Source organism: Agelaius tricolor, unplaced genomic scaffold (genome assembly GCF_023055355.1).
Source record: "Agelaius tricolor isolate 1412-34295 unplaced genomic scaffold, bAgeTri1.0.p SCAF_12, whole genome shotgun sequence".
Lineage (NCBI taxonomy): Eukaryota > Metazoa > Chordata > Aves > Passeriformes > Icteridae > Agelaius > Agelaius tricolor.
Genome location: NW_027269272.1, coordinates 17,016,892 through 17,040,658, shown reverse-complemented (window position 1 = coordinate 17,040,658; position 23,767 = coordinate 17,016,892). Strand labels below are relative to the sequence as shown.

General features: G+C 42.9%; 2 protein-coding genes across 3 annotated transcripts in view; both read right to left on the bottom strand.

Moving 5' to 3' along the window:
- Nucleotides 1–15,013, bottom strand: part of ARMC9 (armadillo repeat containing 9) — a 57,758-nt gene extending 42,745 nt beyond the window's left edge. For both annotated transcript variants that reach the window (XM_071437850.1, XM_071437851.1), the window contains exons 1-9: nucleotides 14,866–15,013; nucleotides 14,279–14,366; nucleotides 13,633–13,752; nucleotides 12,982–13,152; nucleotides 11,813–11,968; nucleotides 10,078–10,170; nucleotides 9,420–9,444; nucleotides 4,587–4,744; nucleotides 2,667–2,765 (exon numbers count right to left, since the gene is read on the bottom strand). In XM_071437850.1, coding sequence (XP_071293951.1) covers nucleotides 2,667–2,765; nucleotides 4,587–4,744; nucleotides 9,420–9,444; nucleotides 10,078–10,170; nucleotides 11,813–11,968; nucleotides 12,982–13,152; nucleotides 13,633–13,752; nucleotides 14,279–14,329 — 873 coding nt within the window. In that variant the 5' untranslated portion in view covers nucleotides 14,330–14,366; nucleotides 14,866–15,013. The remainder of the gene's footprint in view (nucleotides 1–2,666; nucleotides 2,766–4,586; nucleotides 4,745–9,419; nucleotides 9,445–10,077; nucleotides 10,171–11,812; nucleotides 11,969–12,981; nucleotides 13,153–13,632; nucleotides 13,753–14,278; nucleotides 14,367–14,865) is intronic.
- A 5,554-nt stretch (nucleotides 15,014–20,567) lies between these two features.
- Nucleotides 20,568–23,767, bottom strand: part of PSMD1 (proteasome 26S subunit, non-ATPase 1) — a 65,738-nt gene continuing 62,538 nt past the window's right edge. The window contains exons 23-25 of the mRNA XM_071437819.1: nucleotides 23,561–23,707; nucleotides 21,590–21,744; nucleotides 20,568–20,787 (exon numbers count right to left, since the gene is read on the bottom strand). Coding sequence (XP_071293920.1) covers nucleotides 21,598–21,744; nucleotides 23,561–23,707 — 294 coding nt within the window. The 3' untranslated portion in view covers nucleotides 20,568–20,787; nucleotides 21,590–21,597. The remainder of the gene's footprint in view (nucleotides 20,788–21,589; nucleotides 21,745–23,560; nucleotides 23,708–23,767) is intronic.

Sequence of the window (23,767 nt, the reverse complement as noted above, 5' to 3'; positions counted from 1 at the left end):
GTTCTCAGAGAATGATGCACTTTTAGCATTCTTGCTAATGATTCCTTTTTCTGCTCATTTATATAGAGATATTGATCCAGCAGAACCAATTTATTTCAGGGCCTTGTCCTGACATTGGTGATGTCAGTGAGACAGGATCATCCTGAACACTCAAGGTGAAGTGGGGGGGAAAAAAAACTTAACAAACCACCATATTTAATGCCTGATAAAAGCCTTTAGACAATGACAGTATTTTTAAGCCTCTCACTTATCTTGCCTACAGAATGAGGTAAGATGATGGTAAGGTAAGGATGAACAAAGTAGCTGCCCCTCTGCTAGTCTCTTCTCTCTGTAATTATGCATCTGGCTGCCCCTTACAGCAGGAGGTTTGTGAAATGGAGTAGCTGGAAAGACCACACTCTAGTGTCTCTAAGTAGTTATGGGCAAAAAGTGAATGAATCTGGCAACACAAATCCAGCACAGATGCTGTGAACTCGTGCTGCTACTTAGTCTGGGTCACGGTGCCTCCAGCTTTATTCCAAAACTTATGCAAAAATCTGAAACCACTTAAGGGTAGAACAATAACATCTGAGTGTATAACAATGAAGTACTTGAATCCTTGAAGAAAAAGTAATGGCATGCCTGAGTGGCCTAGTGGCAAACAGTCAGAATTTTAGTTCATCTCATCTGGCTTCCTGCATCAACAAAGCCAGGGAGTGGTTAGAAATATTCTGGGATGAGAAAAGAATCTCATTTTTCCTTTCATAAGAAAATATCTATTTTTTCTTCTCAAATTTATTTGTGTTTCTACATGTTTGCTATTCATGTATAAAACCAGAACCCTTTACATGGGAAATAAACAAGAAAATATGATCAAGAGGGGACAAAAGGATAAGATGAGGAAACCTGATTATAATGCAGTTATTGTCTATATGCAAAGACTGTGATTAGCCCTCCAAAACTTGGCTAATGCCTCAGAGAGCCTGTGTGGATCTGCTTATAGAAACAACATGGGAGTTCAACCACAGTAGCTGCTAGAACCTCAATGTCAAGGCGTGACCTAAACCAGTCTAGAAACCCTTAATCTAAACAGCCTCAGGGCTATAACTGGATTGGTCCTTCACTAGAGAGCTTGGCTCTCACAGCACCTACCTAAAACAGTGTGGATAAATGAGCCACAAAGTCACACAGAAATAGTTCTGTTAGCAAAGCCTAGTATAAAAATAGATACAACTGTGCCAGGAAAACACAGCTTTGCTCAGGGTAACCTAGTGAAGGGAGACAAAAATGTACTTCCAGCAGGGAAAAAAAAATCTACCACCAACATATTCTCTTTCTCTAACCTGTTTGCATTGGTGGAGACTGTGTCAAAGTGGCCATAGTGCCATAAGTCTGGTGGCAAAGGTGCTTTTGGAGCAGAAATGCTTTTAGAGACACTTTTAGGGAAGCAGAAATCAGAACCTTGCTTAATGATGACACTTCCCTCTGCCCCTTTTCTAAAAGGGTTCAAGAGACTAAGGATCAATGTATGATAAAAAGAATAGAAATAATAAGCAAAACCCTGGGCAAATGGAGCACCTTGAAAGCACAGGAGAAAAAGAGAAGTCTTGATGCAAGCAGAGAGCAGGAGCAGAGGGCACGTGGCTGTACAGAATGGGTGATCTCCATACAGGGAAGGAGAAATACACACAGCCTCAACATCAGATGGCAAAATATACAGAAGACTACCAAGGTACCTAAAGCATTATCTCAAAAAGCCACTGGCAAGGGAAGAGCAAAGACATCTGAAAGTTGTTGGTTAGAAGAAAGGTGGGATGGGAGGAGGGACATTACAGGATGGGAGATGAGATAAACTATGGATATGATATCAATCTGAAGAGAGGGGAGCAGCAGACAGCACCTAATATTGAGGTAACAGACAAACAGATGCTGGTTCCTTCCTGAAACCCTGAAATAGCAGCTTTTGCAGGCTGCATAAGAGTGCACCTCCTAAACTCATGGCAGGTCAGAGAAAGGAGTTCTGACCAGTAACAGGAAAGTGAGGGCATTTAGACCAGCCTGAAGAGCAATGAGGAATAATACTTATCTCTGAAAATATTAGCACATAGAAAAGAAAATGAAGCATTTATATTATCTCCTTATCTCTATGTAGCAAATTTTCAAGAAGAACAAAATGTACCCATAGCATCATTGTTATTAAAAACCTTGGCTAGAATAAGAAGTAGGAATTTTATTTTCTTCTGCTTTTCCTTTGACACTTCACTAAGTTCTCCTGCTACAAAGTTAAGTACACATGAATGCCTGCCATGGCAAAAACAGTAAGAACAGTTCATGATCTTGGCTTGTCTTTGTAGAACAGTGGTACACAATATTTTCTTAGTAAAACATTTTGATGCACTTTTATGATTAATGTTTGTTTAAAGCATTTTGTTAGCATTTTAACAGACACAAATTTTACTGTCCTCACAATAACAGAATTAACCATACTTACACAGCTATAACTACACAATCAGGTCATTGACCAGCATCTGAGATCAACAAAACAATGTATTGCCATATTCTTATACAAGTTTGAACATATTATGTTTTGTCTTTCCCATTACAGAACATTTATTGTTCTATATGTCGTTTAAATAGTATTGTCATTTTAGACAGTTACTGTAAAAATCCCAAACATTTGTACTTACAGTTCCAGGCCTTGTGAAGTCAATGTTGTGTGCTACAGTTTGTTTCAAATGATTGCTAAACAAGCAAGCACAAACATTTTGAATATACTCTGGTGTAATCTAAAAATTAGGAAACAAAATGAGAACAAGATTACATAAAACTTACACTTTCTACCAGGCAAGTGTTTCTATATTAAAGGCTGTTTGTTTGTTTGTTTTAAAGTAAGAAATCACACACCTGAGGCTCACTGACACAAGCACAAGGTATATACTGCAACTACCATTCTGTACAGAAATTTTAAAACTGTAAATTCTCTTTATCTGGGAATTGTTACGTGATTCACAAAACTAGTACTTAACACGTTCAGAGAGTCTAGGAGAAAACCAGATTTTGTCACCCCTCTATTTGCATACAGATTTTTGTGAATCAAAAGATTTAAAATCAAATCAAATTAAAAAATGAAGCAGTTTTGAGCTTGAAACAATGCTGATGTGTTGTTTACCTAAAGAGCAGAACTTACACAACTGTCTTGTACAGCAGAGAGAATAAATATGAATTACACAGTACAGAACTTTGTTTTTCAATGCAAAACATCTCAGTGGGTTTAGTGGTTTTGTTTTGGGAAATCTACACTTCAACAGAACACCTTGGTTTCAGGAGAGTTATTACCTTCCCCAGAAGAGAGATGAGAGGACCGAGGTTATAGAAATTCAACTGAGGACACTTCCCAGACCTTCAGCAGGACAATGAACCCCTTCAAACTCAGAAGGCTGTAAGTTCAATATCACTTTATTCAGTACCCAGCTCCACTTTGGATTCAGAACGGACAGAATCCAGGATCCCTAGCAGAAGAGCACCCTCAGCTGGACACACCTGGGAAGCACCAAACAAGTGCCCCGCACGAGGCTCACAAAGGAAACTGAACAACATCCGCAACAGAAGAGAGCCAGCGTCCGGATCCCGACCACAGAGGGTAATTGGATATCGCTGGAGAGCACGGAAGTGTAAATAGGAGGCAGCAAATAAATGACTGTGATTTTATTGTTGAGCAGATACCTTCCCTAATCTGCTGTAAAGCATAATCCATCCAAAAGCAAATTCTTCCCTGCAGTAATAGCAGCAGTGATCCCAGAGCAGAGTAACAAACCATATGGTGTTCATGCTGATGACAGGAGGAAGGTACATATTGACTTTTCAGCAGGCAGCCCAGGAAATGCCAGGTGGTTCTCCCTGCTAACAAGTCACAGTTCCTTTAAAAGCACCTAGAGGCCACTAACATCTGCCATAGGAACAGCCTTCAGGTTACACAGAACTCGTGCTCCTAGAGGAGCACAACACATGAAAAAGACAATCAACTTCATACAAAAAATACTCCTAAGAAAGTTGTACCTTCTCCACTTAGATACATGTGGCTCATTTCACATGATGAATAACTCATTCACTCCTATCTCCCTGTTCCCTTTATCAATTAATTTAACAAGTCCACTTTAGCAGAACAGAGAGCAAATCTTCTCCTCACCAAAATTTTGGATAAGAAGATTGTTTCCACTACCATGGAATTTAAAACAGACCTGACTGAAGTTTTAAATACACAACAATTGTTGATGGGCTGGACTGCAATCAGTAATCACCAGAATGCCCTCTAATAACTGCTGCTGCCAAAGCTCAAAAGGGGACTTGCACAAGAGATCTGAGATGCCTTGTGAGATGGTGATAATTTTTTCAAGATTTCTGAGCCAGCACAATTCAACCCACTTTTTGCATTTCTTTTATCCTCTTTCACCAGGGCAATGGGAGAACAGCTCATCCGAAATGCTGTGTTTCATTAGTAAAGGGCCACAGCTCTAACAGAAATGCTCATAACTATGAAGCTTAATTCACCCTTTAGTCTCCATTTTCTGGGGGTGTGGAAGCAAGTGCACATCTGGGTCATCTCTTACCATCTTGCCAGTGACGGTGGCCTCCAAAGAATCCACCAGCTCTGCAGTGACTTCAAGGAGACCACGGTAGTCCATCTGCAACTTGCGCAATCGTTTCAGGTTGGTCATGTACCTGTGCTCACGCTTCACTAACTGCTGATGAAGATGTTGCATCATTTCTGTCAAGAGAATATTAAAAAAAGAAATAACATCACCTATTCAAACAAAAGGACAAAAGAACCCACAAGCCTTTTTACTGCTCTGAAAGGACAACCTCAATTTCTGAGGTGTGGAATTTGCCTACAAGGATAATTTCATGCCTCTAGCAAGATTCCATTTCACTGCAACACCTACGAGTATTTATTAAGCCTTAATTGTCCAAAGAACCAACTGCTTCACAGTTACAGTAGCAACACAACTATAAGGCAGTAAACATTACTGAACACATTGGTGAAGAGGATAATCCATTACTCAGTGGTTAACGGTAAACTCTATCGCTTATTTTTAATATCCTAAGTTTCTGAAAATTTGTCTTTCATTTCTATCTGAATAATAAAAAAGTTACATTTTTGATACATTTTGTTCCTTTGGGTTCAATTACTTTTGAGACAAAAGCAAACTGAGTACCAGAATCTGTGTACTCCACCCCAGCCTCAGACCTAGCCAAGCCAGTGTTCTGCATGGAACTGGGCACTGAACCTGGAGCTGTGGTCCACAGTGCAGATTTCTGTGACCAGACAAAACCATGAAGGGAGGCACAATAATTCTGTTGTTACAGCTGATGCTGTGTATTTTACTAGAACATTATGTTTTAAATTAGTTTGCTGAGAAGCCAGCACTGCTTTAGTGCTGTGAAAGTGGCATCGGGCCCATCTGCAAACAGATACAATAGTTACCATAGGAGGTTTTGTTAAAACAGTGGGAAGGAACCAGCTTGACTGTGGAGTTTCAGACAAAAGTAGGATTCCCTCTCACAGATTGAGAATCTTCCTGGGTTTAAGTAAAGTGTTCTAAACAGCCCAATATGACACAGTTTATCCGTTGATAAATAAGCCACAGATCCTGTTCAAATCTAGCAAAATGCCCTTAAAAAAACCCCAGACCAATAACCAAAACACCACTAGTAACATTAAGCAATCCTGCTGAAACTGCTAAGCTTTTTACAATTCTGTAAGCTATTATACTAATCTCAATTTCAATCAATATTAACTTAAAAATCAGTAGAGTTGAGATGACTTCCAAAGACAACCAAATTATTCAGCCTTGATGATAACAATTCAACTTTGATTTTGTTTTTATTTCACAGCCATTACTGTTAAAATGCTACCACAGCTTTAATACGATACAGCTTCAAAATAAGAACATTTTTCTAAACTAAAAAAAGATTCTGAGAGCAACCACTGCACAAAACTAGCTACTCCAGCTCTTTATTCTGTTGCCTAGATGAGCAAATGGGAATATATTTTTATTTAACTGTGACATAACACATTCAATTTATAAATTTCCAATGGACGTATCTAGAGCATGACTTTCACTCAGAGGAAAGTTGGAAGCACCAAATCACAAAGCATAATCCTTCTCAGAGTTTGCTTACTTTTCATAGCCCAGTGGGGAAAATTTCCAGTGATGAAAATATGTCTTCCAACTGCAGTCAGCAGGAAAAAACTACATAACCAAAACTCAATGCACCTCATGAACACTAGTCTTGGAAATTCAGAAATAGGGTCCAATTTTACCTCTTGGCTGTTAAATCCAGGGATTATCAATAATAAACTGAGAAAAAAGTGTCAAAAAGGAATCACAAAGTCTTGGCATATCTTGCAATATGTATCACTATCTTCACACACCTAAGTAATTTTACTGAAAAGGGGAAATTCTTTCATGACAGCTTCTCCTGCTGGAGAGCAGGAAGCTCTCATCCCTGTACAACAGCAAACAGCTGTTCCAAGCTCAGACAGGAAGAGCTGGTTCTGTGCTGCCCCATTCCCTCATTGCACTCCTGCCATATCCCTCTAACAGCATTCATTTAGACAAATCAGGGAGCAACCAGCCCAGCTAAAAATTAGTATTAAATTCCTTGTTTAAAATGTTAAATCATTATCATCCCAGTCCAGATTTAGTAAAAGAAAATGGTAGCTTTCAGAGGCATTTCAGCTGACATTTATGTCATCTTGCAGCAGTGATCAAACTGCACCATTAGAGGAATCAGAGTAACACTGTGGCTTCTCTCTTTCCCAGACACAACTCCCAGCACTGACAAATGCTTTGTACAATATGATAAGCTTATCAAGGAGATAAAAAAATCTCTGGATCAAACACCTACCAGAAACATTATTCATATGTCGATGAAAAGAGGGGGAAATACAGCACAGAAGACTAACTTCATGGTGCAGGAAGATACAAGATACAGTAAAGCTTGTGACTGCCAAATGAAGGTGCTGGCACTGGCTATCATCTTAACTACTGCATGTTTCTACCAGAATTCTTGCCTGCTCTCTCACGTGTGTAATTGTCAAGTCTTCTAACTCCACGTCCTACAAGCAGGCAAAGAGTTACACATATGCACTTAATTCAGTGATAACTTTTTTTAAGTGAGAGACTCCTTTAAACTTACCAACACCTGAAACACTTGTTTCCTGAACTTGTACTTGCTCTGTCTCTTTCTGTCTAATCTCAGCCCACCTTCACATACTTGTCCAGAAGCACTGACTCCAGTCAGCTGAGTTCCTGCACACAGCAAAGCAGAGCTCTGAGCAGAGGAGCTGCAGGTCTCAGGAGCTGCTGTTGGACACTGAATCTTGCTCTCAGGAGAAGCAGGAGTCTCCTTCTTGCTCAAAAATTACTACCCATACTCTAAACTGACATTTTTCCACATAAATGATCAGACTTTAGCAAATCTTCACAGACAGGTAAGTCACAGTCCACCTTCTCTAGTGCAGGAGCCTGACACACTTCCACCACTCTCCTCCTCCCCAAAACGGTGGAAGAGTGGCTGTGAATTCATCCACAGGTTTGAAATAAGGCAGTGAAGGGAACAGTGGCTGAACACACTTCCAAATACCTCATTCCCTCAGTTCCTGTTAGCAGAGAGGACACAAAGAAGGTCTGAAGCTCTCTGTACAAGATGCCAACCATTCTGCAATTTTTTCCTTTCCAGCCAAACTGAAAACATATGGCAGAACTGTAAGTTAAGCACAGCTGCCACACAAATAGTTTTGGAAGTCATACAGGAACTGAAATTTTTTAGCAAATGGGTAAGAAGCCAGGTAAAGGCTGGTAAAGGCCAGGTAAAGTTTAGTGTAGCAGGTAAAGCAGGCAAGGTAAACACACTGAACACTCCAGGCCACCCTCAAAAGCATTTACACCAACCCACCCAAACTTGAAGTATTTCAGCATGTCAGACTGATGACTGGCAACTATTTAAAAAAGGTGTTTTCAGGATTCTGCCATACTGCTCTTCATTCATATGTTGCCTCTAAATTTCCTTTGCATTTCCCCTTCACTGATAAAGTAAATATTCTCCAGCAGCGAGTAAGTGCTGTGGATCCCATGTGATGGGAGCAGCATACTGCAAAAATAACCTCTTGGATCCAAAACCTTCATATGAGACAGTCCTCAAGTAACCTTTATGAAAAATCCAAACTGACTCAACCTCCAAGGCACATAACAGATCTGCAAATTCAGGCTGACCTGCATGAACTGAATTCCATGACAGTGCCTGCACAAAGCACAGAACCTGCCCAAATTAAAACTAATTAGGCCCTAAATAAGTCAGGTACAATTAGGTAGTTATTTGTTTTTAATAAGAGCATGGGATTATTGCCTTCAGGAAAGTCCTCCACAAGGAAAAATTGTAACTTCTGGAAAATAAAAATCCAAGAGACCTTTCTATTATTCTATTATTCTAAAGTCTAATGCAACAACACAAAGCACAAAATAACAAAGAAACACACGGAACTCACACTGGGAGAATACCTAACTTTCTGCCTAATTCAATCTACGAAAAGTAAATCTTCAGGATAAACCTACAGATAAAATAACTCAAGAGGAAAAGTCATTTTAAGAATCCAATTGGTCTCATATAAATCCCTAACTAGAAAGTATATGCAGAAAGTCAAGTGAAAAAAATCAATGAAAGGTAGTTGGAAATCCTAAGTTCTATTTATTGACCTGATTTTCAAAAGGCACATGTTTCAAGTGTTACCACCATCTAACAGGATTCTGTGCTGAAATTATTATTTCTAAAGGACCACAAGTCACACACACACATTACAGTGTGTATAAGCAGTGTACCTCAAAATGCAACACATCAGCCAGTCCCATTTAAATGAACACATTCTTATTCAGGATATACTAATATGCACTATTTTAGGAGGTACTATTTAAACAAAATGAGTAAATAGGAACAAAAATCAACTTTGTCTAAGATCATCAGAACAACTGAATGAGACATAAGACCTGGAAGCAAGGGAAAGGAATCTGAGGCAACTTACTTTCATCAGAACTAGAAAAGGAAAGCTGGTATGCTTTGTATGGAGTTCTCCACTGGTATGTTTTGAATGGAGTTCTCCACTTGTTTTTACCATGTTTCAGAACAGAATAGATGTTTAATACAAATCCCACTACTAGGTCCTTTCCCATTTCTAGTCCATATTTACTGATACTTATGGACTGCTTGAACGTTACTGACTTTGAAAAGCTATCAATAGCTATCACCAAAGCTGGGACCTGGATTTCCAAGGACTTTCTGCTATGCATCACTGGTTTCCCCACCCCTGCAGGTAGTAAACCTCCCACTACTTTCACAGCCCCTGACAATTTTACAGAACATCCTTACCACAGCCCAGTATTTACCTTTGTTGCACTGTCCACTCTCCTTCTGTTGCACGAGTAAAAGCAGATCAGGAAAATGTGCACCTTTTCAGTGTTTGTTCCAGAGACTCAGAATGAGAACCTGAACCAAGCCAGGTATTCTTACTATCCCAGCAAACTGCAAGTGCCTGATGCTCTACAGAATACATAAATCAACAATAAAGACATAAAAATCTCATAAGTGCACAACTTGCAATACTGCCTAGGGACTTGAGATCTTTTGCTGACTTATGAGAGATGAAATAATTTGCCCTGGATAATATGCCCCAAATAAAAGCCCTGGAAAACTTTCAGCTAGTCCCTGAAAGGCTAATTTAAAAGACTAACAGCTTTAGAAATGCTAAGAAAGAAGTCAAGTCAGGTTGGTGCCTTTGGGCATCCTGTATTTATACATGGAAACAAAGACTGATCACATGATAAGCATGTAGGTTCATATGGATCTGGACATGGTTTTTATATGACTTTTTCAAAAGTTTGTTTTTGAATGTAGAATATAAACAATGCTCCCTATCATAAAAACACTGAACTGCAATGTTACTGCAATTCTGCAATAAATCATATCAGCACACTCTTGCAATAAATTATACTGCCTCTTTACATTATTTCTAATTATCTGCAGAGTGTTTTCTTAGAAGGATACAAATATAGTGAGAAGCCGAGGAGTCTGTCTGGCTTTGAGAGCCAGAGACAGGAACGTTTCCAATCTTGTCCTTAAATCCAGTGTCCAAGAATCCTTGAAAAGAAAAACAAATAATGACAGTTGTTCACCAAATATGTACACTCTGCAGAAAGTACTGCTTGAATCACAGCAATTTCCCACTAGCAAACAAGGCAGCCAGCACTGGATTTAAAAGATTTTCCCTTCACTGTTACTGATGTGAATGTATTTGCTCACTCTCCATGAAAGAACAGAAGTCAGAGGGGAGCTCAGTATTATTCCTAAATAAGAGTTCTAGAAACACAATGTATCTTTAAAGTACAAAACTGTCACATAGTGTTGGTGGCTTATATACACAAACAACTGTCCTGAAAGTAAAAGCACCTTTAAAAGACAAGCAACTTGAGAAAAAGATAAAAAAATATTTTCACATATATTAAATAGAGTACAAAATTCGTATTTTGCACAGCTCAGTTTTCATCCTTTGCTCCTAACAAGATTTGGGAATTGTAAGTTTTGTCAATAACTACTGCAAGCATCATGACATCACACTGGTGGGTACAATGTTTCTAAAATAAGGATTTGGAGAAAAACAGCCAATGCAGGAAAAACAGACCAGAACAGACTCAGAGCATTAACTGGAATGCTGTCCTCTGCCTGACGTAGTGTCTCATACTGACAAGGAAATAACAGTTAAGGGAAAAAGTCAAACTACACCTAAGAATCCACCAAATAGTCATGCCTTCTATTTCAAGCCTTCAGTGAAGCTGGTTTCTGCTTGAGGAAAAGCCAGCCAATGAAAAAAAAGCTCTGTCTTCCAACAAGTACCAGGAGCTCCCTAAATTTACTGCTGTATACATATATATTGCAAGCTGTTCTCACAGCTCAGATTTGCCCTTATTTCATCACGCTGGAGAGTGTACAGAATTTACTTGTTGCATTTACCAATTCAGTATCCAGACAGTGGTGTACCACAGGACACTGTATATTACCAAAGGAACCTTGTCTCCTACAGAGAGGAGTGCATATGATTTTTCAAGATGTATTACACAAACTGACAGGAACTCCAGCTATATAAAGCATCAGATGCCTGAGAAAAATATATGCCACAAGAACTCTGCTTTGTAAACTAGTGACTCACTGCTGCTCTTTCTCAAACATAAAACAATCTGTGTTTCAACACTAACATGGAATGAGTTGAACAATTCCCACAAGAAAATATGAGTGAGTGTGGACTAAGAGCTTGGGCCCTGGGTTACTCAGAATAAACCTGAGGATCTGGTCTTAGATAACACGTTAAAAAAAATGCTGCTAAGTATAATTAAAAAAGAGTAGTCATATTCCATCTCTGAGGTCAACCATCTATCTCATTATTTATAGCTAGTCCCAAAGGAAAATGGCAGGATATGGCTTTTTTTGGTGTTAAACTGGAGCTCCTCATCAGCTGGTACATCCAAAGTCAGCCCAGGGCAAGTATCACTTAAGCTTTGATTTGGTATCAAAAGCAGGGTGGCAGCAATGCAGGCTGAAGACATCTCCTTGCACCAGAGTGGCTGCCCACAGCTGCTCAGCCAGGCCAGCACAACTGTCCACATGGTCAGGGAAGCATTCAGAGCAAATAACTCTAAAAAATACCAAAACATGCTTTACAAACAAATTTGTGTAGGTATGTCAGTGTAAGTCACCACAAAACCATCTCTGCCACACAGACACTGACCTGGAAAAGTTCTTTAAAGGAAGGATGTACCATGGGGTTTGGAACAAATGGCAAAGCATAGAAGGGAAGAAACTCTGTAGTCTGGCTCAGTGCAGCTCCTTTTGTTTCCAGGTATGCCTTGAAATAAGCAATCCTGTCATCAAGTTCAGCTTTGTCCTAGGAAATAAAGCAGCATTTTTAATTTAGAAAATTACCACTCTAAATGCACTGTAAAGCTGGCAAATAAGAGACCCAAGTATATTAATACCAAATTTGAAATTCCAGTATATTTGTTACTTAAAGATCAGTATTTATTTAACTAGAGAACATACTGTATGTTTTCACCAGTCATAAAGGAAAATGTAAAACAATGCTGTTATTTTTCTCATCCAGGTCCAAAGAAAGAAGAGACATACAATTGCTTTTTGAGTGTAAATTATTCCTGTTCACTTCAGGCTAGACTTTTAAAGAAAAATGCCATTGCTACACGCAGGGAAGATAGACAACACATACTTTAGACATACTTTATTTCAGTGGTAAGTGCAGAAACAAAAAAATCCACTTGCACAGCAGTGGGAAGTGGAGCTGGCACACAGAACAGAACAAAAGCTCCTTAGAGGCTGGAAAACAGACTGCAGGCATCCAAACACTCCTGTAGCAGCTGACAGGTGAAGGCCAGGAGCTATTAAGCCCTGGCTGATCTGGCTGAATCCAGGCTACTTAAATGTCTCTTCACCATAAAAGTCCCATGTAACAGAGATTTTGTTTTATAACATCTTGGGATTTGTATTTCTCAGCATGATATATTGAGCTGGTCAAAACTGAGCTTTGCCATTTAATCAGAAATTATTGTATTTCAACTCACAGCTCAAGTCCAAACTTCAAGCAAAATAAATATTTTAAGAATCTGCTATGATGTACAATTACAAGTGTGAAAATATTGCCATTTTGGTATTTTCTGAGTTGAAATATTCAGGAACTTTGGGATAAGGACAGCTCCAACTTCCATCTCTGTACTCCACAATACAAAAGATCTGGCTGAACTAAAAAATGCAGACTGTGGCCAAAACTGGATACATATCCTTGGAATAATTCTTAGAAAATATCCCATCCTCATCCATACTAAAGACAAATAAATTAAGTGAAACAAACAACAGCAATCTGAGATTTGAATTGTGAACTAAACTTACAGGCTTTCCCATAGTTTGTTTCAAGAGGAAGGTGGCAAAATAGATGTGGAGATAGAACTCCAGGTTCTGAGCAACTGGATCGCTGTCATGGACTGAAGACAAAATATGCTCCTCCCAGAGCTGGAAGAAAACTTTCTGATCACCATCTTCAAATGCTGTAAGCATTTCTTCCTGTGAAAGGGAAAAGCATCAAGTGAAAACCCAAACACAGAAAAGCCACATATTCTTAGCAGCAGGTTAGTGATGAAGAATTCCAGTGCCATCTGAACACTTCCAATTAAAAGTTTTATTCACAAATGTCCCACCATTCAATGACCACCCAAATATTCTTTCTTCACGTATCTTTAGTAACTTTGAGAGCCTGAATCAACCATCAATACAAGAAGCAAAGCCCACATTTTCAAGCAGATCAGTAAAAACTTAAAGTAGTGTAAATTAAAACTAATGCCTTGAGTTCAAAATGACTGCAGTTGTGAAAAAAAAATAACCCCAACTGCAAACTTGAAGGCTCCTGTGCTGAAGAAGACTAACAGGAGATTTCTTCAAATAATCAAGAATCTGTTCAGACAATTCACTGTTGTGATAACTCACAGGGTGGATATTGACCTCTGTTTTCATTATTACTCAAAGTAAGTGTAAATGATGCATTACCTGAACAGGCAATGAATCTTCTGAGGAAACATTTGCTGGTTTAGGTAGTGGTTTCCCTTTTATTTTACATTCCTTTTTAAATACTTTCACTGTTTCTTGAAATCCAGCAAAATCCAAATACTGCAAGATAAAAACATAGAGGAACAACATTTGTCAGATGATTATTGCTTCAGTAAATGATTAATCATTTTTTAGGTGATTAATGCTTCAATTAATGGCCCATTAAATGCCAAAGTTTCTCTGCAGGATGGTTCACAAATGCCAAAGACTGCAAAGTGATAAACCAAGAACCATGGGTATCTCATGGCAGGAAAACACCATCTCTGAATTTTCTCCTGCATCCTAGAGACAACTGAGTACACCATCTCTCAAAGAATGATGCCTCTTGGTTTAGCCAGTAATTTCATTCAACCAAAGAAGAAAATTTACTGCTGGCATTTAATGGACATTGAGCCTTTTGAACTGACAGAGCATGACAGAAGTCAGCACAATTTCAGAGTGTAGCCACACTCAGCCAGATAAATAGCTCCAGAATTTAGGCCTCCATTACAATGCCTGACTCTGAATGCAGACACTGAGAAATCTTGCCTTGCAAGAATTATTAAAAAAAAAAAAAAAAGAAAAGAAATAAAGAGAGAAAACCAACCTCTTTCACTAGTCCAAGTAACTCGGCCTCATACGCTAAAACATCACCCATTGCTAAGGGCTGCTGCTACTTCTCATCGCTGATAAAGCTGGAAAATGGCAAAGAAGGGGGTGTTAGTGCAGAGCACAGGGCTCACACAGCACAGCCCCCCAGCCACGGCATCTCCAGAGGGCATGAGGAGAGACACAGACAGGCAGGCAGGCAGGCAGGCAGGCAGACAGACAGACAGACACACACACACACACACAGGAGCGCACGGTCTACCTGCCCCACTCTTACCTGCACCACGTCCCACTGCCTCACATCCTCCCTGTCCCAGCTCCTCCTGCCCCACATTCTGCCTTGCCCCAGTCCCACCCCTCCCACATTTTCACCCGCCCCAATCCCCCCTCAATTTCCCCTGCCCCAGTCCCCTATCTCCCCCACTCCTCCCTCACCCGTCCCCCATTCCCCCTGTCCCTCACTCCCACTCGCTCCCGTCCCCCATTCCCACGTCCACCATTCCCCCCGTCCCCCATTCCCAGGTGTCCCATTCCCTCCTGTCCCCCATTCCCAGGTGTCCCATTCCCCCTGTCCCCCATTCCCACCTGTCCCAGTCTCCCCTCAGCCGCCGCCGGTGTCGCCCCGGCAACCGTGGCCCCGCCCCCGTGTCGCGTCCCGCGCACGTGATCGCTCTCAGCCAATCGCCACCCGGGGCCCGCGCGTTACGCGGCGAGGGCGTGCCCGTGGCTGTGGGGCGGGCAGCGCCCCCTGTGGCGCGGCGGCGGAGCTGCAGCGGCGGCCTGAGGTGGCTGCGGGGGGCTCTGGGGGCGGTTCGGGTTTGGAAATGAACGGCCCCAACCGGGCCTCTTGTGCCCCCGCTCCGCCTTGGGCCGGGAAAAGCCTTCCCGCTTAGAAGTTTCGTCTGAAAGAGATGTCGGGCGAAGAGGGCGGAGCTTTGCAGGGAGCGAGCGGGACGGGAGGAGGCTGAGCCCGGCCGTGACACGGTGCAATGAGCCCGGGCGGCACTGTCCGACAAGTCCATGCCTGATGGAACTCCCGCCAAAGCAAAGGGGTGGATTGGCCAAGCCCCTTATGGAATCTTTGTGCCTTTTCAATTAACAGTGCTAATGAACTTTCCCCCACTAAGATCAGGTTTCCAGGGCACGTTAGCTGCGCGCTGTAAGACAGCCTTGTATGCTCAGGTAGGTGCTGCCCGGGGTCTCGGTGTGAGAGAGCTGCTTTTCAGTCACAGCAAGGCAATCCGGCCCATAATGGCAGGGGCCTGCGAGAAAGGAAGAGCTAGAGATGCTCCATTAGAAAAAAAGAATATGGACAAAATAGTCTGGGACCTGGGTGCACAGAAACAGCAGACGGAGAGCTTCATCATCAGGAGAAACATCCCCACTCCCAGCGAGCCTCACTGCCCTCATCACACCAGCACAGCTTTGGTGCTGCCACCGACACAGACCAATGGCCACCTGTCCCATGCCACCAACACAGACCAATGGCCTGTCCAGCCACTCAGGAGGAAACTGCAAAACCTGTAAGAGAAGCAAGCATCAGATTTGATCTGTGAAGGAGCCCATGAACTCTACTGTCCAATGCAGATGTTTCCAGCAAATTATTTTCAGCTACTTCTTGTCCACCCCTGAACCCCAGATTTCACGCTTAAGCTAAAAATAAAAAAGACCTTGATGTGAGGTTAAATTAAACAGAGAATTTGCCCAGCCCTGCAGGAGCTATCTCAGTTCCTCCTCTGGGAGGGCATGATGGGGAGACAATAAGTTAATCCATCTTGGTTCTCATTGACACAGAATGGAAAAAAAAACAATGAAATGGGAGAGCCACCCTAGAACTGAGAACAAAGACACTGCACCAATATTTCAGGCCCTTTTTCCTTCACTCTGAAGGGGAAAAATTTGTTCATGCCTCATCCCTTGCAGGTTATCTTGGGAGGAGCAATGTCCCCATAATTTCTGCTGACAATTAACCTCTCCTGTGCAGCCATTCTTCCCTGGGTCACCAGAGCATCTATTTATACCCTTGGCCAGGGATGCTGTTGCCACCAAAACACTGTCCTTCCCCTTGGCCAACCCTGCACCCAGGGAGTGGCCAGCAAGCCCAGGGTGTCCCCCCAACCACTCTGCCCTGCTCCCCAGGACCTGCTTCACCTGGACCCTTACTGGGTAGACACTCCTGTGCCCATTTTCTGCTCATGCTCTGCAAACACAAAGAAAAAAACCCAGACAAAAACATTGCTGAACCAAACCCTGTCAGGCAGCAGGGCCCACCAGAATAAGTGGACTGGGCAGAGATGTCTGGGATTATGGTCTTGAGTCACCTCTCTGCCATATGTGGGTAACACTGATTCCCCAGTGGCAGAGACACTGATGGCTCACCTGAGCACCTGCACAGGCATTTCTTCTAAGCAAAACCCAGAGCTTTAGCTGTGCAACCAATGCCAGGAACTGGAGTATAGAGCTCAAAACAAAACTCCAGATCCTGGCTGCTGCCAGCTGGAACATTTGCCCACAGAGCAGGATTTCAGAGGCCAAGTCAAGCCAATTCCAGAAGCTGAGGCAGCATCTCCTCCCAAGACACAGAGCATGGGCAAGGCTAATCCCCACAAGTGCTGGAGGAACACATTGAACCAGGTCTGCCCAAGGAGTTTCTTTCACTGAGGGACCAAAGACCCTTGCTTCCACATAAAACTGCCTGGGCAAAGAACAGCACCCTCGGTTGAAGGCCTTCAGGCCCATTGGTCCCAGCAGAGGTTACAAGCAAACCACACAAGGCTTGCACAGTCCTGAAATGTCCATGATTACCAACTCTCCTGTCCTGCCACTGCTGCAGGCTCAAGGTGGCCCCAGAGCTGGGCTGAAACCCAGCCAGTCACCCACGCCAAGAGCAGCAAGCAAGGGACGAGCCTGGGGCTGGCTGGCATTTGGCAGGGGTGAGGGTGGAGGGTGCTTCAGCCACCAGGATGCAGGAGATAAACAGCCAACATCATCATTATTATCAGCAGTGCCCACCCTTCTCTCTGAAAGGCAAGGAGGAAGAGCTTTTCCTGGCCCTGGAAGGAAGGGGAGAGATAAGGGAGAGTGATGGGGAGAGGTGAGAGGATGAGGCCACTGAATGCCTGCAGGGAAGGAACAGCAATGCTGGGGGGCTTGGGGCTCTCAGCCCCCTCCTTGAAGACCTCTTGCCTTGGGAGCTTTACCTCCAACATCTCCACCACCACTTCAGTCCCAGCACCATTGGTGCCAAGCAGGGGGCTTGCATCCGAGTTAAGGAGTGGAAAAGGGAGGCAAAGGAAACGTCCAGGGCCTCCTGGAGGGACTCTGGGATCTGTCAGAGCAGCATGCTTTAGAAGTGATTTAATTTGCACTAGGGTTAATTGAGATGAAACCCATTAGTCAGGAGGGATAGAAGCAGCTTCCTGTCATCCCCGCCTCTCACTCTGGCAAAGTCAGGAGTGTTTAGGTCCAATTAGCCCCTGACAAACAATCAGGGTGGGTCCCTCTGCAGCATCCCCAGATAGGCCCAGGAGAGCAGCACTTCCTCAGCACTAATGAGTCACTGAAACAAATGACATTATTCAAAGCACTGAGCCAACACAGTGGCTCTTCATCTTCATCTGCCTGAGAGAAACTGGTCAGACCCCTTAGCACGAGGGCAGGATCCCACCGGTTTCCAGAGCCTTCTCAGAGGTTTTCTAGCACCTTTCCAAAAGATTTTTGGACATTTCCTGGCCATTTCATTGATGTTTTTCTAATCTTTCTGGAGGTTTCCTGTTGTATCTCCAGAACATTCCTACACTCTTCCTAGAGGTTTACTAGAATCCTCTTAGGGCTATATAAGTCTCTTCATATTGTTTTCAACTCTCACAGGTTGGCCATTTCCGAATTTCCCAAGTGGCACCCTGGAAACTGAGCAAAGCTCAGCACCTCATTCAAGCACCATGTGACCTCAAGTGGTCACAGAACAGCAGCCTCAGCAGCCTGATTAGTAAACTGAAGAATTATGTAGAGATCAAAAAAAAAAAAAAAATTGCATGTATGGGATCATTCTATAGTCTGGACATGTTTTGTAACACAAACTCTCAAAAGCACTCTGTAGGAGCATTTCTAGTCCTATCTGGAGTCTTTTGAGCACTGTCGTGTGAGGAAACAGCCTGAGCTACACACGTGTCTCATGAGACACAGACCAGCATCTTCCTGTCCCAGGAGGAAAAAACAGCAGCTGGGGGAGAAAACAAAAACAGTGGATGCTTTTCTATGGGTGCTCTCAATCCTTTACACAGTGAGAGAAGAAACCACCGAGTGACAGAGATGGGGAAGTGAGGACAGGCCAATTCCCAGTTCCTTCCTGGTGTCCCCAGCCTGGCACACATGGCCTTTTCCTTCCACAGTCACCAAAATCTCCTGTAAAAATCTCTGTGTGTAAATTACCTCGTGACCCTAGATTAGCAGCTCCGAAATCAGTCTGGGACTGAGGTTTTTACATTTGCTTGTGCTCAGGGAGCTCTGGGGAAACATCACTGCCAGAGCAGTAGGGATCTTACAGGCACAAGAGAATAATTTAGCACAAGAATCAGGAGTCCTCCATGGTGCCCCAGGCAGTACCCAGTGGCTTGGTGGGAGCTGCTCTGTACATACAGATTTACACAGCCTCACTGAGGACCTGCAGCAAGCATCAGGTTTGTTTTGATTATCCTGAAAAATCTGTTGCAATTAGAAAAGTGTGGCCAAAAGTCCCATGAAAAGCAGCATTGTTCACAGCTGGGCCAAAGCACCAATTCAGGACTTTAGGTCCTTCTGAGCCAGCTGTTCCCAGTACTTCTACTTGGACTTTAGAAATCCTCTAGCAATATCTGGCCTCTGGCAGGTTGCTGAACAGCCTGAAATGAGGGGTTTTCACCTCCCAATGTCTTTCCCTCTCCACAGTATTTTACAACACAAGGCATTACTAACAAATTACCTGAAAAACACCACACACCATTATTGGTTGGCATTGGCAGAACATGCTGGAGTAAGGGATACAGGTATCCATTCAAAGGGAAGGAACTGCAGCACCAGAAGATTCACCAATGTACATTTGTCCAGCTTCTGTTTCTTACACCACAATACCAGGTCTTTGACCATGGGATTGGAGCAGTGTTTCCCTCTTTGTTTCCAGGTTTACTGACAATAACATTGTCTGTAGCCATTTCAGGTTCTTGGCTCCATTCCTGGCTCCACTCCATTGGAGAACAGATCTGGATGATGCTGAGAACTGCAAGCTCTAACCAGCAACATGAGACATTTCAACTTGAGGGACTTCTGCCTGAAGCCTAGAACTCAAAACTGGCTTTCAGTCCCACATCTCTGCTCAGTATTCCTTAGTTTTGTAGAGAACAAAGGCAGACTATCCCATTGCTATAGTGGGATATATAGCATTCAACAAAATAAGCCATCTGCTGGAGAAGCTCCCAAGCACTACATTCAAGATTTATCTTCCATTATTACCAAGGCACGTGAGATGGTGGTATGTTCACATGGATAAAATACTCTCCCCACACACAGATACAATAAAAACCTCATTGCATTTATGTGCTGTTTCAAATGATGGAGCTTCACCCAGCATTTGCTGGCAGCAGACCTGGGCTGCAGTCCCTGGCTTGCTGCTGAGACACCCTTTGAAGTGTTACAGCCCAAAAGGTGAAGGGCCAGCTGGATAGTGAATGGTGGAGCACCATTCCTTCCTTCTGACTGCTCCTCATTCCATATCCCTGACTAAAATTCCCCCTTAGCTAATGAAACACATCAGTGTGACAAGTTACATGTCTGGGTCCAGTCTATCTAGGCCTGCAATGTAACCTGCTCATATCAGCTATTTTGCTCATATTTGGTGAAAGCACACACACAAAAGAAAAGGGATTCTGTGAAACAAGGAGAAACATGCCCCTATTTCCCCATCATTAACACCCAGAGCCCTTCTGTCAGCCCCACACCATCACATGAATACCAGGATAAGCAAGGGGGGAGATCACAGAGGGAATCTGGAAGCAGACCTCATCTGTGCAGCTGCTGGCAAGCAGAGACCTGCCCTCTGTGGCATCAGTGCTATGGCTGGGCCAGGCTGCAGTTGTGACCTTGCTCATCCTCAACAAGTGCAGAGGTGTGTACAGATCCCAATGATTGTACAGAGGAGCAGTCAATCAAGCTCTGCTGGACAAGGATGCACAATCTGAGTTTAGTTTTTAACATTTGGGGAGAGCAAAAGTTTTCAGACTTCCTTTTTCTTTTTTTTTTTTGTTTTTAGCAAGTTTTATGTCAAGAGTTTTTAATATATTTATTTGAAAACAAGGTTTTGTGAAAGAGTACACTAAATAGCATATATCTGTTCTTCAGCCATAAAACACGGACTATCAGCTTCAGCTCAGCACAGATTGGGGATGCATGCACTGAACATCAGATCTCAATAGGAAGGTCTTCATGCCTGTCTTTCTGATATCAAGCATAGTGTCTTCTTTAGATGACATGGCCCTGGAGGAGGGAGAGAGAGAAACGAGAACATCAAATGTATTTAATTAGGGCTTCTTGTGCTTGGCCCCACACACTCACCCAAGCCTGTCACTGACACAACATTTATAGTTTTTAGCAAGGACTTTGTTTCCCTGCCCGTCCACCAATTCAAGTGCATAATCTCTGCTCCTGGGAGCCCTGAGACATGCCAGCCCATATTTGGAAATAAAGCAACTGGATTTCTGCCTCTCAGTGAGAAACTTGCACATCCATTCAGGCAGTTTAACCAAGGAACCTGAGAACTGCACCATTTATTGCCTGAAACAGATCTACTACTAGCATTCAGAGCCCATGACTGAAGTGTCTTTAAATACTGCTAAGAACTGCTGGGAAGACTAGGCAACTCCAGGGAGCAGAACAGTAGTTCTGTTTTGACAAATCCTGGCACCCTGAGGTCAAGTAGATGTCAGCTTTGTTATGTAAACTATTTGCCCCTCTGGGACCATCTTTCAGGAGCTGATTTGTCCCTGTGACCCCTGCACTGCTCTTTGCCCAGTCAGGCTCTACTCAAGAGCAGTTAAGCCTGCCAGATTAGAAAGCAGATCCAGTACAACTGGGTCAGGCCTGACCAAAAAGAATGAATTTGTGGATTTCTAAGCTGCCAAACTCTTAGAATTAGGACAGAGCTTTTTTCTAAATCTGCCACAAAAGCTGTCAAAGAGCTAAACCAAGAGTGCTGAGTGCTGGTAACTGCTTCACTTGGTACAAAGAGGCTTTTCCTTCATTGGGATTTAAAAAGGAGACTCTACACACTACACTGTACCTCAGGCCTTAATCATCAATGTACTCAAAGGGCTCTGGTGGTTCAGGTTCTTGCTCCTCTTCCTCAATCTTCGGACCATGAGCTGCCACGGGTTCAACCAGCTCCTCCATGTCCTCACTGGTGTCCTTCAGGATGATGATGCCTCCAATGGAAAGCTGCAAGACAAGTGCCATGAGCATTTAGAGCTGCTTGCCTCTGCCTCATGGTGGAGTGTTTGTGGCCACAGAGTCTATCCTAGGCCATATGAGACTCCTCAGCAGGAATGAGTTTCAGAGAGCAAAGCATCTGACACTCACCTGGATCTCTGCCTGATCAGGGCATGGAACAGGCAGAGTCTATCTAGGCTACTTTTCATATTTCTTCTATCTAGGTCTCAGTTCAACAGAAAGTGACATCTGTATTCACAGCTTTACCCCATTCCCAGTCTGAGGCTTTCCACATGAAAACTAATTGAACTGTAATTGCTTTATAAGGCTCATCTTTTCAGGTTTACAATACTTAGTGAAGCCTCTCTGTGTAGCTGCCTCCCAGGAGATTCTCTGAAACAGAGACTAATCTGATCACTAGTTTCCACAGAGTGATGAATCCTATTAGCAGAACCTCACAAAACCACAGGGGAATTAATTACAAAGATGACAACCAAACCCATTGGCAGGCTGCAGCACCTCCGGCAGTGAAACACAAGGCCAAAGAGGCAGTGCTGTGTCACGCCTGGCTGGGATCAGGGCTTTGGCCACAGCAGGATTTTGGGCTATAAACAGCATTTCAAAGAGGTCTTTTACTCTGGCATTCCCCAAAGCAGAGCAAAGGTCCAGAACGGCTCCATTCCAAGAGGCTCCTTGGTTACACACCCTAATCCCAGCAAAAACTGCACTGTTCTCTTCAAAACCTATTTATGGGGCTTTAAGGCAGGAAACTGAACTCCCTCACCAAGGACTCTGCTTCTTTTGAAATTGAAGCAAACAGACACATTTCAGTGAGTGGACACTTACTGGAACACACAGCAGATCTTCCCAATCCAAACGCAGTTGGGTCACCTTGTTTTAAAGGGTAGAAACTAAAGAACCCTCCCACTGCTTTGCTAAAGGAGATGTTTCAAAAGGGAACAGCACACAGAGAATTCCAATGTGCTGATGGAATTCCAGGAAATCCATTTATTAAAGACATCACTATTTTCCAGGAAAAAGTATTACTACTACTGAACACCATTTTCCCATGCGTAATCCTGGAAATGGGGTTAAGTCAAGCATGTTATTTCTTGAACAAAAATAAAGGGCAGAAGACTTTGACTCAGGAGATTTAGAGTTCAGGAGCCAGCTTATCAGATTTGCAATATATCTGAGATCTCACAGAAGTTAGTTACCCCTTGGGCTGAGTGCTAAAAGACCTTCTTCATTCTCCATCTGACAATCACATGCTCTCTCTTCTCTATGTTTATAGGAGCTGAAGGAACTTTTCTAAAGCCAGATGTAACTCAATAGGAAGTACATTCAATGAAAAAAGCCCTCCATGTAGGTATAAATCCCACTGCAGAGTAATAAAGCTCCAGCACAAGTCCTGATGTATTTCACTGCTTTGACACTGAACCTGAACAACTTCTCAGCCTATTTTAAAGATCATGGCTCGGTCTTTATGTTTCCAACAATGTCATTAATACACAGAGTATGTCTGATTTTCATGCTGCACATTTGACACAGGTGCAAGAAGAAAGAAAAATAAAGCAGCATTAGCATGGTGAAAAGGTTTGCAGCAGCGGTGATGTTCTCCCAGCCAGAACTGCCTGTGACCATTTGCAGAGAGGGACATTAAAAAAGGAAATACGTTGACAGCAAAGCTGCAAATCTCTGCAACACATTCCAGTGCTGCACCAGCTGTGAGTTCTCACGTACACACAGAACTTCTGGGCCTTACACAAAAGCCCAGCACTGGGAATGCTCTGCCAAGCACATGGACTGGGAAGGTGACACTTACTGGTTTGAAAGGCTGGTACCGGCAGCTCTCTGTCATAGTGAGAACTTTGAGCTGAGCAGGCATGACTCTGGCTGGGTTGTCCAAAAGCTGGAAGTTGGGTTCAGGCTCTTTTTTCTTTTCTTTTTCATCCTTTTTTTCATTCTCATCCTGTGGGGGGAGAAGAGAAGATCAGTACGATTTCAGCAGTAGCCTCTAACCTTTCACAGT